This window comes from Mauremys mutica, chromosome 1 (genome assembly GCF_020497125.1).
Source record: "Mauremys mutica isolate MM-2020 ecotype Southern chromosome 1, ASM2049712v1, whole genome shotgun sequence".
In the NCBI taxonomy this organism is placed as follows: domain Eukaryota; kingdom Metazoa; phylum Chordata; order Testudines; family Geoemydidae; genus Mauremys; species Mauremys mutica.
The window spans coordinates 117255566-117271274 of NC_059072.1; the positions used below are offsets into that span (position 1 = coordinate 117255566).

The 15709-nt window shown below is 40.6% G+C and overlaps 1 protein-coding gene across 1 annotated transcript in view; it reads left to right on the top strand.

Annotated features, from left to right (window-relative positions):
• The window catches only part of LOC123345139 (phosphatidylinositol 4-phosphate 3-kinase C2 domain-containing subunit gamma-like), a 270359-nt gene that overhangs the window by 67201 nt on the left and 187449 nt on the right, over window positions 1–15709 (top strand). Inside the window, exons 13-15 of the mRNA XM_044981863.1 lie at window positions 6644–6758; window positions 8765–8895; window positions 12629–12817. Of these exons, the coding sequence (XP_044837798.1) occupies window positions 6644–6758; window positions 8765–8895; window positions 12629–12817 (435 nt within the window). The remainder of the gene's footprint in view (window positions 1–6643; window positions 6759–8764; window positions 8896–12628; window positions 12818–15709) is intronic.

Consider the following 15709-nt stretch of genomic DNA (forward strand, 5'->3'; position numbering starts at 1 on the left):
TCAGAAGCTGGGAGGTCGGAAAGCAGCGGCTGTTGGCTGGGCACCCAGCTGTGAAAGCAGCACCCCACCAGCAGCAGCACAGAAGTAAGGGTGGCAATACCATACCATGACATCCTTACTTCTGCGCTGCTGCTGGTGGCGGCTCTGTCTTCAGAGCTGGGCGCCTGGCTAGCAGCCGGCACTGTCCAGCTGCCCAGCTCTGAAGAAAGCACCCCGCCAGCAGCAGTGCAGAAGTAAGTGGAGCAGTAGTGTAAACCCCCCTTCTCCTCCCTCCACAATAACCTTGCGACTCCCCCACAACTCCTTTTTGGGTCAGGACCCCTACAATTACAACACCATGAAATTTCAGATTTAAATAGCTGAAATCAGAAAATTTACTGTTTTAAAAATCCTATGACCGTGAAATTGACCAAAATGGACCGTGAATTTGGTAGGGCCCTATACATAACCAGTATACATAAGTAAGGAAATACAAGAATACTTTCCATTACAGCTATTTCAGTATTTTGTAGATCCTAGCTCAAATGACCCATCAAAGGAGAAATTAAAGCGAGGTGGAGGAGGAGGAATACTTTAGAATCTGTGTGTTCGACATTCACCAGTCTGTTAGCTATGTCATTTACTATTAGGAGAAACTACTAGTATAAGAGAAGCATAGGTGCTTTCCCTCCTCTAGCCAACCACAGCTCCACAAAATTGCTTACTTGCTATGATTTGAATTGATAGACCAATTTAAAACCAAAAGCACCCATGAAATTCAGTCAGAAAAGTGAAACTTTAAAATATCTGAACACTCAGTCTGCTTTACTATTCCATTAGAGCTATACCTGAATGTTTTGTAGTTGGAATAAAATACAGTCTCTGAAAGGTCAACTATCTACAAAGTAACAGAAATAAGATTTTGGGGAATTATGCCACTTTGACACATGATTCTGACAAAGGAATCTGACTGGCTAGTCGGAAGGGTTCCAGTCCAGGAAATTAAGGGACGATAATTGCAATGTGTGGAGCTTTTTCTCCTTTCTATTTTTCCTCATTCAAAACATCGATCATTTAATCTTTAATTTTTGTTCACAAATTTTATGCGGAAAATGTTAACTGTCCTATAATACAGAAATATAGACATACGATAAGGAAGAATAGTGATAAACTATGGGCTAAATTCTATTCTCATCTTCACTGATGTGACTCTACAGCAACTCTAATGATTTCAGTGGAGTAATTTTTGAATCACGGTGGTGTAAATGAGTACTTAGAAACACACACCAGCGATGCATTGTCCCAGGTTACTGGGAGTGTCTCATGAACGCAATGAGACTAGATATTAAAGAGTTCTAATGAGCATTTCATAGTATGCTACAGTGCAGAATTAAGGTTGTTTTGGTGCCCTGACTCTGCACTTCTATACCTGTAACATGTTTGGACTTCTTTTTAAGTTTACGGTCAACTATGAATTGCTTGGGTTTATAATAGATGGTTTGAGGATAATTGCAACATTTCTGCCATGTATTTTATCTTTAACCATTGATACGTCCTTTCAATCTAACTCCATTTTAACATAGTTTTCATCTGGAAATATAAATAATAAAACTGCTAATCATGGATCCTGACTTTTCTAACCAATAAACCTAATATTCATGCTGCTTGCCCTTATATTACAATTGGCCATATATAGAATATAATTACCAAAAGGGACCTGGATGGTGGAGTTTAACAGGAGCACATGTTAAACTCGAGAAGCTGTTCAGTAAGTATTTGCAATGACAGTGCCAACTCTCCTCCTTGCACATCAGGAAAATCTGTTCGTCTCTTGGGCTAAATAGTTTAGAGTTCCAAACCTAATTAAGACATCAGAAATCCATCATTTTGGGCAATTTGGAAGAGGTAATGTCTCCCACAGTGCTCATTTCTCTGAGTTCACCACTTCTAACAACACAGCTTATTTTGGAGTGGTATTTCCAAATCCGAGAGAGCAGGCAGCATAATTTTCTTTTGCTGGTCTCAGCGAGCGAAGTCCCCCATGTGACTTCAGGGCACAAGGTTGAACTTGTAACTTAATGTAGCTTGAGCTGTCCTTAAACCTCTGTCTTGTCTTGTAATGTAATGAGCCTGGGAGTTTACTTCAGCTCCTGTTATAAACAAGAGTAGGAAATCTGTTGAGGGTGTTCTCACTTGTCATTGGTCTGTGTAAATAAATAAATAGCAGTAGATATATAGCACTTTGTTCACTTTCCATCCATATTTTATTGTTAAAGGAACTTTCTCATACAGATAGTGAGATAATAGATAGACAATGTTAGTGAAGTTGTTAGCTATCAATGCTCTAGTTGTTGGCCCTTTCCTTTTCAGAATCATCCCATCATGCTATACCACCTGCTCTTCCTGCTATTTGCATCATTCTTCTATGCAAAAAGAAATGCCCAGTTATTGCCATCCTGTCTCCAGACTTGGTTCTAGAGACCGGCAATCCATGTAACTGCACCATAATTCTGTGGGGGCTCCAGTGGAAACTGGGCTTTAAATGATGTGTAGTTTCTGTATTCTTGTGGAGCCCTCTTCCCCTGGGTGTCTCATATGACTTTAGGCTTGTCCTTCTTTAAAGAGTTTGACTTAGTGATGTAAACACACTGATTCAGTGCAAGCAAATAAAGTAATACAGTAATTTGTGTCATTCATTCATTCGTGTGTGTGGAATGAATGAATGACACAAATTACTGTATTACTTTATTTGATTGCACTGAATTACTGTGTTTACGTCACTAAGTGTGTGTGTGTGTGTGTGTCATAAATACTACATATTTATCCAACCACATAAACTGGTTCCTTTTTTTCCAATTCTACACTATTCAAGCAGTCTTGCTGCTCTCTATATTGTAATCACTATCTCCTAATCAAACAAAAATATCTCCTCCTCTGCTTCCTCTTTACTTTATGCTTCTGTTATTCTGCTTTGTGTTCCTCCTACCTTGCTGACCAGTTCTTTAGCTTCTCATTTGGTACCATATCACCCTTTCTCACCTCCCATTCTTCTCCCCAATGCATGCACCCACATCTGGCAAAATTCAGCGTTTGATCTACAGGTAGGTCAGGGCCAGAAAGTTCTGATTTAGATTCCGATCTTAGCTCCACAGGCCCATCTGTGTTCTTTTCTTGATCCACTCTTCTCCTTTCATACTCTCCCTGGGTGATTTTATTGACTCCCATGGTTTTAACTGCCACGTATAAGCAGATAATTCCCAGATATTTAACCTTGAACTCTGCCTTCTTTCCAATATCACATAGACTCATAGACTTTAAGGTCAGAAGGGACCGTTATGATCATCTAGTCTGACCTCCTGCACATTGCAGGCCACACAATCTCACCCATCCACTTCTACAACAAACCCCTAACCTATGTCTGAGTTATTGAAGTCCTCAGATCTTCCACTGTGTCTCAGAAATCTCCTTCTGGATGCCCCCTGCTTTCTCATAATCAGCCACTCCAAATCAAAACTATTATGTTTCTTCTCTGTGGGCTGGTCATGTTTTGTAGTCTCCCCTTCTTTTATCCCTTCGCTGGCTTCCTGGCTTCTTACTACATCAAGTTCAAGCTTCTTGTCACTTCCTTCAGCACCAGGTATAAACTTGCCCTACTTACTCTGCTCTTGCTTCCTCCTATTCGCCTTCATGTTGCTCAGTTTTCTCCTTACTGCTCATTTCCTCTACTGCCCCCAGCATTTAAAACAGTCCCTTAGCTCTCATTCATCAGGCACCTGCACACTCATTCTTCAAATAGCTCCTTAAAAAAACATTTTTTATCAAATCTTTCCGACCTTGTTTTCCTACCTTGTTGCCCCACCCTCCTTTGCCCTCACAGTTGCCCCATTCCTCGTCTTACCTCTCTCAAAGGTTTCCAGGTCAGGAACCACAGCTCTATGGATTTTTTTAAAGTACTGCATACATTTGTAGTGCAAGTATAAATGATTAGTGGTAATAAAAGGGGATGAGGGTAGTTTGGCCTCCATGTCCATTCAACCCTTGGCTGCTCATCTAAGACTGCTAACAATAGTATCAATTAATGCTGATTATGGTGAGTTGCTGTGAAAGAAAGAGCTGAAGAGCAGTGAATCATTTCATAAAGTTCACCCAAGTAAACATCAGCTGGAAACACCTTTCAGTCACTATTGATCTGGTTTGAATTCAAACTAGCAGCCTAAAGGTGAACAGCTTCATATTTCACAACTAGTTTCCCCCTAATATCTTCTTGTTCACATCAGTATTCTTTGTTCCCCATACACCTGCAGCTGCAAAACAAACTTTTGAAAATCATTTGTCTTTGATCCTCCTGAACTTTGCTCTCTCAGTGAAATAGTGTTTGCACTACTACCACCAAATATCTTCAGAAGTCAAAAAACAGACTATGCTTTTACTCTGAATGGTGGCTGCAAAGATGACATTGCAGGGTTTCCATGTTTCTTGTCTCAATGACTCTATAGCAATTTAGTTCAGTTTGCAATTCAAAATATTCCTTTTTTGTCAGTGCTGCAAACTCACACGGGGATCAGAAAACCCATCTGTGTTCTTATATCCTCATCACTGCTAAAGATTCTGTGTTCTGAACTCATTTATCCATTTTGTTGATGCTCTAGTAGGCAGAAAGGAATTTAGTTCATTCTCCCACAGCTGTATTGATTGTGCAGTGCTAACAGTAGTAAAAATTTGCCTGTCACTAAAAATAATTATTTAGGAGTAGAAAAAAAATGTTGAATATGCCCTTTTATACATACATCTGATTTCTGATCTTAATCCCACCAGCCATTAAGATGTGAGTAAATTAAAAGGCAAAACAGATATACTATATCTTAATTCAAGTGAGTGGATTAATTATGATTAGGACTTGCACCTATGTCTTTCCAAATGTATTCAGGCACCACTGAATGAATTATATTGACCTGGAATTTTTTTATCTGAAGACAGTGTGCGTGCATGTTTCTGATCAGACTTTTGTTTGTGAATGTAGTGCTCAGAGACGTGCTAGAGGCCATAATCTTCTCTTTATCCACTGAACAAATTGAGTGGGGAAGCTTGCACTGTCTCCTTCCTCCTAGAGGGCCCATCTATGGGTCTTCAGTCCTCATGCACCTTCAGTCCTCCAGACTGATACTACTAAATAGAGTTGTTGTCAGTAGCTACCGGTGTGGTGCTCTGCTCTTGTTCGATGATGCTAACAGTTGGCTGCGTGCATGTTCCCTCTGTGTGCTGCCCCGGCTCTGCGCAGATAGCTGACACAGCAAACCCCGAGAGAAACCCCAAAGACCACAGACTCTAGTAAGGTACAAAGGAACCCGAGCCGGGTTTATTGTCAAACCAAGCACAGTAATAGTTTCCTATAGACTCTACAGGACGTACTACGAATATGTGCCCCCTGGCAGTGAACACAGCTCAGTCAGTAGCGGGACACTCCACTAGACTGGATAAAGATGCGCACTCCGGGACCTACTTTTATACAGTTACAGGACAGATTACTCAGCCCTACTGATGTATTGAGGTACAGCCACTTGGCTCATTAGGGTGCTGTCTCCCCTTTGATCATGTTGTTCCAGGCAAACAGATCTATCCATCATGCTGTCCTGTCTTTAAGATGCACCTGCCTGTTCCTTGTTATGTCTGTGGAGTGTCCTGATGTCATCTTGGCACAAGTTCCTCTTCTCACCACTTCTGTGAGTGAGGTCTGCCTCTGGCTTACAGCCCAGCTTTTGCTTAGCAATGCCTGGAAGTACTTTGGTTCAGGCTTCAGGCCTCAGACTGGGCCTCTGACACAAGAGGTTATGTTTCAGGGCCTCATCTTACTACAAGGGTGCATAACTATGGCCAGTTGTGGTGGTGGATATTTTCTATCCAACTTAGATACCTATATGCCCCCCTTACCATAGCATCTGTGCACCTCAGAGTAGTTATTCTCCCAACATCCCTGTAAGGTAGGGAAGTAGTATTAGCCCCATTTTACAGATGGGGAACTGAAGCACAAAGAGACTGTGACTACCCAAGATCAAACAAGAAGTCTCTGTTGGAGCGCAGAACTGAACTGGAGTCTTCTGTATTGCCCCAACCAGTGGACCAGGACTGACAATTTACCAAACTTGTTTCTTATAGGCTACTGAGGGCAGCAACTTTCAGACATTACTGACCTAGGCCAGATTTGAACTACCAGCCTAGGGTTTGTGGCCTGTCCCATTCGTAGAGTCATGGAATCCAAGCCCAGAAAAGACCATTGTGATGGTCTAGTCTGGCCTCCTGTGTAACATGTATCATAAAACTTCCCCAAAGTAATTCCTAGAGAGCATACCATGTTTTAAAAATTATCAGTGATGGAGAATCCGCTATGACTCTTGGTAAATTGTTCCAGTGATTAATTACTCTCACTATTAAAAATGTATGCTTTATTTCCAGTCTGAATTTGTCTGGTTTGAACTTCCAGTTGTTGGATTTTGTTATACTCTTTTCTGATAGATTGGAGAGCCCATTATTAAATATTTGTTACCCATGTACATACTTATTCCCCGAGTCATTGATTTCAATGTTTCTGCTATAATTTCAATCAAGCCTGTCTGGTTTATCTCCGGTACTGATGCGGTATTATGTCTACGTATGTTCATATTTGCAGAAAGTTCATTCATGGAACCGTGCTGCTTAGCATGGCATTGTACAGTGAGCCTCCAACAACCATGATAGCTCCGGGCATTTGTGACGCTAGTCTGCCAGCGCTAGTGACACTGCAGGTAAGGATTGCTTTTCGAGAAAGCAAAGCAAGGACTTGTCATCAAACAACTTGCAGTAAATGATTGATTACACGGTTCTTCCTGATCCCACAGTTTAAAAGTCATAAGAGACCTCTGCTTGTACACTATCAGCCCTTTTTAATTGTGGGGGAGTAAAATTCTACATAACAGCAATTATACACCATACTCGCTAAATCAGATACAGGCTGTGGGGGTTAGGCACTGAGTAGATTACTTTTTCTTCCATGTTCCTTGACATAAATTGCTGACCTGGTACCCTTCTCACAGCTGCGTTTCTGTCCCACTTGTATCCCGTGTACCACTGAATTACTTATCTTTATACACATCGCAGGCAACTAACAATTAACTGAGTCTGCAGAAAGGTCTGTGGGGAAGGAGCTACAAAGTGCATCTGTATTTATACCGCTCTTAATCCATGACCAAATGCCAGGCTGGCATTGATGTCACTGTGAGCTCTGCGTGTAGACCAAGGGCAGTATATGGCCTCCAAATATTGAAAAGACATTTTGTCTGTCCCCAGTGTTGTCCTGTTCGCAGATTGAACTGGTAATTTTAAAGGCACAACCAATTGCTTTTCATATTCAAAAACCAAATGATCGTTATTAGCAAATGAAGCACAAAGGCAAGTAATGTGAGTAGATGAGGCTGGCCTAAAAATGCCCTATTTTTTAATAAGTAAGAACAAGAGTTTCTAGTTGGAATAATACAGTCAAAGACAGCTCCTTAAAATAGCTTTCCCTCTGTATTAATAATAAACGGAAGGTGAGGCAGTAGAGGGCTACTAATTTAAAATCTGTCTCTCTGCTCTAAGAAACAGCAGAGAAGAATCTCTCACTCACGTCCCATACTCAATTATGCCTGTAAATATGACAGTAGGAGACACTGAACATACTGCCTTAAAAAATAGCTCTTTTGATGTGACTGGTGTGTGCTATAATTCCTAGGAGTACTGTATTCTGAGAGCTCATTTATTGGTGGTGTTTTTTGTTAATAGTTTGTGAGAATGAGTATGTACATATATATTGGTTAGAGAGACTGCTTTTCTGGTCCTGCTGTGAATGTCTCTTCATACATTATGATGTAATTGCTATGATACACAAATTGAACTGGATTAAAAAACTGAATTTTCATCTAACCTGCCACTCAAACCCAAAACACTTTTGAGCTTTGAAAAAGTTTGGTTAGCAGCTTTCCCCCCATTTTATTGCATTATTTAATGAAACTTCCCAGACTGAGCTGGAAGCGAAAGTGAAGAAAAATCAAGAGAAGCTGTTCTTGAGCCCTTAACAGGCCAATCAGAAACAAGGAATTACCATAAACATCCTGCTCTACTGAATTCTCCAGCCTACTATTGCAAAACCAAGAACTTCAGATACATATCAAAACTTGGGGATGCTGTTGATTCAAATTGAATAGAACCTCCAAAAAAAACCCCATTTTTGAGTTTTTCCCCATAACTTGATGAAACTAAAAATGGGCCTGTGCCAACCCCTGTCTCCTTCCCTTAGTATGAAGATCTCCCAACTCTGGGGAAATTAATATCCAGATCTGAACTTTGCAGCTTGGTCCCTGTCTCTTATAATCCAAATCAATATGCGGACTCTGAACCCCTCCTCCCCCACACTATTCTGGAGAAGTGCAGATCTGGATTGAAACTTTGCAGCTCAGGCCCATCTCTAGTTAAAAACAGGGAGTGAGAAGCCTTTAACCTGAAGTCCCATGCAGACCTAATGAGGCTCAGATACACCAGGTAAAATCCTGGCCCCATTAAATTTAAAGGCAAAACTCTCATTGACTGAAATGGGGCCAGGATTGTCACTCAACAGTTTAGAGTAAAATTCATTCATACTATAGACACCCCTTTGCAATTATTCTGTCTCCCTTTTCTCCTTATTGTTCACATTTTCTCTACATATTTAGGACACGCAGATATCTGAGAAACCTTTTATACAAATTTATATGCAAGACATCATTTTTTTTAATAGGTTGACTTTCCAGAAACGAATTTGGAGTTTATTAAACCTGAGCCTGAAGAGAAAAGAGATGACCTGGAAGAGCCAGCTAAAGAGTGCTTGAAGCATATAGCAAGACTTTCACAGAAACATTCTCTCTTGCTGTAAGTGCACCCAAGTCTTCCTGCTTACATCTGGCATGCTGTGCATAACGCCATCAATCACTCTTATATGTGTTCAATTCTTGAAAAGCTAAAATTCCCACCTATATAGCCTGATTTCATTCATTTGATGAAGTAATACTTCTAGATGAGAGAAAAAGGTGGCAATGAAGCTAAAACAAGCCCCCTGAAGGTGACAATGCCTTTCTATGGCTTAGAACACGTTGTCGCTATTGTTTTATCTTTTCTGGTTTTCTTGGCACTAGAAGCAAACTGCTGATTAGAAGCACAAACATTTGTCTCGAGCTATATAATTTCCAATAATAATAGTATTAGCAATTTTAAAAATTGGGCTGGAACCAACACCAGTAAATAATAATGATAAACCCATACTATTAGGCCATCATACTCACCAAAAGGCATACAAGCATTAGAAAGGAAATCTGTATCATGTTCCTTAGTAAACAAAGAAACAATTATGCAGAATTTAGCTTTCACAGCAGGCGTATAAAGAATAAGTAAAACAAAACATGTTGTATCATCTACTCAGGCAGGCAGATTGGTAACCCTAGGCATATGTAGGTTATATTATCAAGTAGCATTATGTACTGTATAAAATAACAATTATAGCGAGAACCACAGTGGGGTTAGTGGTATCAATGCTTGCATTATACAAGTCTCTAACGCTTGTTCATTACTCCTTCACCACAGGCTAAAGATGTCATAGTAATGTAATAAATAAATATAAAGTCTCTTTTTAAACTTCCAATTAATAATTTTTGTTATACACATGTAAAGAAGGAAGGTTTCTTTACTAATTTTATTTTTTTGGGGAAAAGATATTTATTGAGTTATACATTTCTGTTGGCTACAATAAACTGCTAGTATATTCAATGTTACCGCCTTTTCTCATTTCTAAAGAGAGAGGGTGTGATTTATGTTTCTTTACTTTCAACCACTGAGGGCTGTTAAGCAGGATTGGGGCTGGTCAATACTTGGATGAGAATCTTTTAAGGAAAACATAGTTGCTGCGAGAAGTGACATTGGTGCTTCAGTAGGCAATCATTACTTCCAAGTTAGTACAGAACCAAAACTATTTCAGTATGGTGCTCAGGATTGTCAGCTTCTGAAGAGGACATTCTTTTGATAAGTTTTATAAGTGAGATCATGAACACGCATGACGAGACACAGAATCAGAAGGGCCATTTTAAATGGTCCACTTCTCTCTCTCTCTCTCTCTCTCTCTCTCTCTCTCACACACACACACATCTTATAGCTTCATTTGTATATTTTTAAAAACCTGTACTAATTTTTTCTAAGTTTTAAAAGCTTTAATGTTTTTTCTTTTTCAGTTCCATTAATAAAAGTTCAAAGATATTTTTTTGACAGTGGTTGTTGCAATCAGAGTAAGCCAGACCATGCTTAACTGCTTAATGTTGTAATAGTGAAGAAGAGTTGGTTAACATCTTATCCCTTGTTGGGCCCAAGAAATCTCCTTATCAACACAACACTCCTCGGATGCTATATATGTGTAAAGTATTATTGTCACCTAGACTGATCATCTTTTCAGACATAAACTTTTATTATGACAGATAAACCTAAAACCTTTACCCCGATCAAATCTTTAAAGCCAGCCATTAAACAAGACAGTAACCCAGCAAAACAAGATAGGAAAGAGAAGACTGCCCTGTCACTGAAGAGCAATGGGGTAGATACAAGAAAGCATTGGTCTTTTATCTAGCCATTTTTAAGCTTTAGCTGATTTAATCTGAACAGACTGTCATGTTCAGGAGATGCTGTTGGGAAACTAGAAAATCTCTTAAAGTCAACATGCAAGAGGTATCCTCTAATTGCACTGTCTCACTGAATGCTGTCAGAGTGTAAAGGAATGCATGACAGACCATCAAAAAGCTAAAGCTTTATCTCCTCTGCAGTGTGTGGCACTCACACACCCTGCACATAAACACAAGGATTGCTGGCTGCTATTATTGTGAGCACTCTGTGAATTGTTGAGGTATACTAAGGAGATCATGGATCATGCTGCCACTACCTGTATCTGAAGCTTAAAATATACTTTATTTATTTTAATAATTTGCTTTAAACTACTACTAGTAAAAAATGACAGTAGGTAAAATGTCTCTTACGCGGCCTCTGTCACTATAATATCTGAGCAGCTCACACAATTATGAACTTTTTCTCCTCACACCCCTCTGAGGTAAGGAAAGCAAATTGTCTTTCCTCACAACACTAAACCCCATGTTTATTGTTTGTACTGCCAACACCTATTCCAAATGCCTGGCAAATTCAAAACTGATTGAAGGAAATCTTTTTTCCCATAATGCACAATTAACCTATGGAACTCATTGCCATGAGATATTACCAAAGACAAAAACTTGGCAGGATTCAGAAAGGGATAAGCTATTTGTTTGGCTGAGAAAAAGTTGTTATAGGAAATCATGGGGAGGGAGTGTTTAGAAATGGATGCAAGAATTCATGTTTCAGGGCTTGATTCAACTTCCAACTATTGGGAGTTAGGAGAAAATTTCCCTGAAGGCAGTTTATCCCATTACTACCTACAGCAGGGATTTTTGAACCTTCCTCTGATACCTCTGATGCTGGTTATTGTCCAAGATGGGATGCTGGACAAGATAGATGAAATCATGGGTCTGATCTAGTGTGAGCCTTAGTGATATTTATAATGTTAATTATGAATGTTGTCTATTTGTAATTTATTGTACATTTTTAAAGCTTGTTTTTAGAACTTGAGTTTAAATGAGGATTGCCTGTTTACATTAGCAATTTTATCTTGATGAAGTTTTTGTTTGTTTGTGATGATACTGAACCCTAAGATTTAAGTAGGCTATTTGTTTTATGGACCAAGAAAAGGCATATGAATTGTTGATGCATTGAAGGACATACGGTACACATTAACCTGGGATTCTTTTCATGGGCTTACTGATTTTTGCAATATTGGGGGATGCCAAGGCATTTAATTAATATGACATTTGCCCCTCTCTGTGAGGTAGGTGGCACTACACCCATTCTGCAGATGAGTAAAATGATGCACAGCAGGCTAGATTGGTTCCTTGAAAGAGGCTTGGAAAGTGAAAGGAGCTTTCTTCCTACCTATCCTCTTTGCACACCCTGTGCAAGGACCAAGAACAATCGTGTGTGTGTGTGTGTGTGTGTGTGTGTGTGTGTGTGTGTGTGTGTGAGTGTGTGTGTGTGTGTGTGAGAGAGAGAGAGTAAAAAGGCCACATGTTTTCTAAGTCTCATATCCTAGAATGTATATGAATGCTGTCACCTGAGTTGATCAGTGGTGGGGAGCGGGGGAGTGAAAGTTGACTAGCTGTGTTATAATCAGTAGTTGTCACCACAGTTAATTAGAGATGCTATAGAATAGGCAGTGGATATGACAGTAATTTCTCTGCCCAGAACTGCACACACTGAAAAACAACTCGAGAAAAAGAGAGAGAAAGAGAGAGCACGCAAGCTTGGCAAAGTGAAATATTTGTATGTGTATCTCTTTTGAGAGTTCATCTTTATATGTCCCAAGGCTGACAGATCCAGATTATAAATATCACTTCTTCATAAGAGCTGATGCACAGAAAATGATATCCAATCCCAAGGAGAACAAGTAGCTAGAAAGCAGTGCCCTCTCTTTACAATAGTTTGCTGCTACACAAGGCTCTAGGTGGTTTTAATTTCGAACTGAATTTCTAATCTTCTCTTCCAGGTTGTTGGAGCAAGAGAGAAGATTTTTATGGTTTTATCGTTCCTACTGCAATAATGAAAACTGTTCCCTTTCTTTGGTACTGGGCAGTGCCCCCAGTTGGGATCGAAAGAGCATATCAGAAATGTACATGGTGTTGAGGGAATGGAGCTTTTCTAACCCTTTGGAGGCACTTGGGCTTCTGACTTTCAGGTAAGAGAAAATTAACAAAGTCAGAAAATAAGAATAAACAGACTCCTAGTCTTCTGATTGATTCAGCACTTTGAGTTGCTCAGTATAATACCAAGCTTTGGTTCGTTGACTGTCTGCTTTCAGCTTTGCCTCTGTATCAAAATGAAGATGTAATTGGAACTCTTGAGCTGACCTTCAGTTGAATCCGCTGGCCCTGCCTTCTTGGTTGAGAAGTTCGCTATTTTCCAGGATAATGAAAAGCATATTTCATTCTATATGATGGATTCATTCAGTTTCTAGTAACAGGTGATCAGTCAGATACTTAGCACTTATACAGCACTTTGCATCTTAACACTGCTGTACAGACATAAAGTGAGTAATGGAGATGGGGCTGAACCACGCTCCTAGATCAAGATGCTACCTCAAAGTGTACATCTAGAACTGACCTTTGCCACCTGCCCCTGGGGCAATTGAGAACTGGCTTCTAATGTTGTGCTCTCATTAACTTTCAGTGAGAGCTGGGTGCCTTTTGTGCATCAGAAAGTGTCTCTGCTGTTGAGGGTATTTTTTAATCTGTGACATACATAATCTCCAGCAAAAAGAACCTGTGTCAGCCAATGTATTTTCTGAAGTTATTTTGGGGGAGGGGGTTGTTTTAAGAAATCTGCGTGTGAAAATGTCACACAATTGGACAAAATTAGGGTGCAAATGATGCATTGTCAAGCCCTTGCTTGTCTGGGTGTTGAGATTTCTATGATTAAACCTGCAAATCCTGCTTTGCAAACTGACTTACTAGCTATAAACCATGTCTTTAGAAAAGAAATTAAAAGGAGAGGTTTTGGAGACTTCACCTAATCCCTTTGCCCTTCATACCCTCATTACTCATTTACAAAAACAGATACTTAAAGATATATTAACCCCAGATGATCATTGCCTTCCAGCATTATTCTTACCCCCCTTCTCTGGTTTAGGTTTGAATCCAAAGTATTAAGCTTCCCCACATACATACGAACATCTCCTATTTAAATTTATTGGGAGTTCTGCATGCAAAGATCTTGAAGGATTAGGTCCTTAGTGCATGGAAAGCCTTTTGGAATATTTGTGATCGTGCTCAGGCAGTGTATGTGTGCATACCATGTTTGCCATCATTGCAATATTTTTGTGCTTTCATGACTTACCAGAGCACCCTTTTATTGTTGGAACAAATGCAATGACAAGCACCACATTGATGTTCTCTCTCCAGACTGGCAAAACTCTTAATGGTGATTTAGGGGACACGCCAAGGTTCAAAAACAGAACCTTTAACTAGTTCTGGCTACACCCACAGTTGGCATTTCTGGAGACAAAGGGCTCAATTCTTCCTTGAAGATCCACCTTTGCATTGGGTGTGGTATGCAATTTTATAGCCCCATCAGGTGCTCCAAAAGGCATTGTGACTCACCTTGCCTGAAAGCCTTTCACAAAGCACAGTTGCTATGCCACACTTTTATGATATGTCTTCACTGCAGTCCTGATGTGTGGTTGCAGCAGATGTAGGCACACCCAAGCTAACTTTGATCTAGCTAGATGAAAGCTAGCTTGAGTAACAATAATATGTTAGCTGTTGCAGCACAGTTGGCAGTACAGTCTAACCTCCTGAGTACAATCCCACTCCAAACCCTGGATACATACTCGACCATGTCATAGCCACTGCTGCTGTGACTACATTGTTGTTACTCAAGCTAGCTTTTGTATAGCTAGATCAAAACTAGTCCAGGTATACCTACAGGAGCCACAATCGCACCTTCCAACTGTGGCACACCCTTACAAGATACAATGTACATGCCACTCTGAGTCTGTCTAGCTCTGCAGGTTGGCATGGAAGGGTGGGCTGAGGTCATAACTCTGACTCCTCCAATACAGCCTGTGGAATGGCTGGCCAAGAGTAAATACTTGTGCTTGGGATTTGAGGGGGAAGGTTCCCCTAATTACATACCTTCACAGGAGACGTGCGCACTCTGGTTTATATTTTACAAACATGTTAACAAAAGAGACCGGGGATCTCAATAGAAGTCTTCTTTTCTTTAAATATTCTGACTTTAAATATTTAATGTCCCTAGCATGTTGCATGTGTGCCTAAGACCAATAGGGAAGCTGTCTTTGGGGATTAGGGAGAGTACATTGCTCTCTAAATATTCATTTTAAAAGGACCAGTTTCAGAGATGGCTGAACTGCTGGAGGGGAGCTGGCTGGGATTGTGGTGACTTGTTTTTAACCTATTAAATAATTATCAGTTAAGTAGCAGCAGTGGCTGTATTGCTAACTTGGCTTCACATTCACACTCTGACCTTCCATCAGTTTGGACTGTAGATGCATTGACTAAGGCCTTGGCTACACTTGCGAGTTACAGCACTATAAAGCAGCCCCTGGCGCCCTAGCTCACTCCTCGTCCACACTGACAAGGCACGTAGAGCGCTCTGACTCCGCAGCTACAGCGCTGCTGGTACTCCACCTCGGTGAGTGGAATAACGTTTGCTGCACCCCCGCTGGAGTGCCGCGGCGCCAGTGTGAATGAGGTGTTGCGTTACTGCACTGTGATCAGCCTCCGGAAATGTCCCATAATCCCCTTCATTCAAGTGGCCACTCTTGTCATTGTTGTGAAATCAGCTGCAGAAATGCGGAAATGCCCTGTCAAAGCTCTGTTTCGGAGAAGCTGGCTGCGTATCAGGTCCGAGAAAAAGCAAACAGGAGGAGGGGGGTCTGAACTTACAAGACAGCATGCTAACACACTCAGCACCCCAAAAACCCACTCTCTCTCCCCCCACATACGTACAGCACACTCCCTGTCGCACTCCACTCCACCCCACCCCACCCCATTTGAAAAACACGTTGCAGTCACTTGCATGCTGGGATAGCTGCCCATAATGCACCACT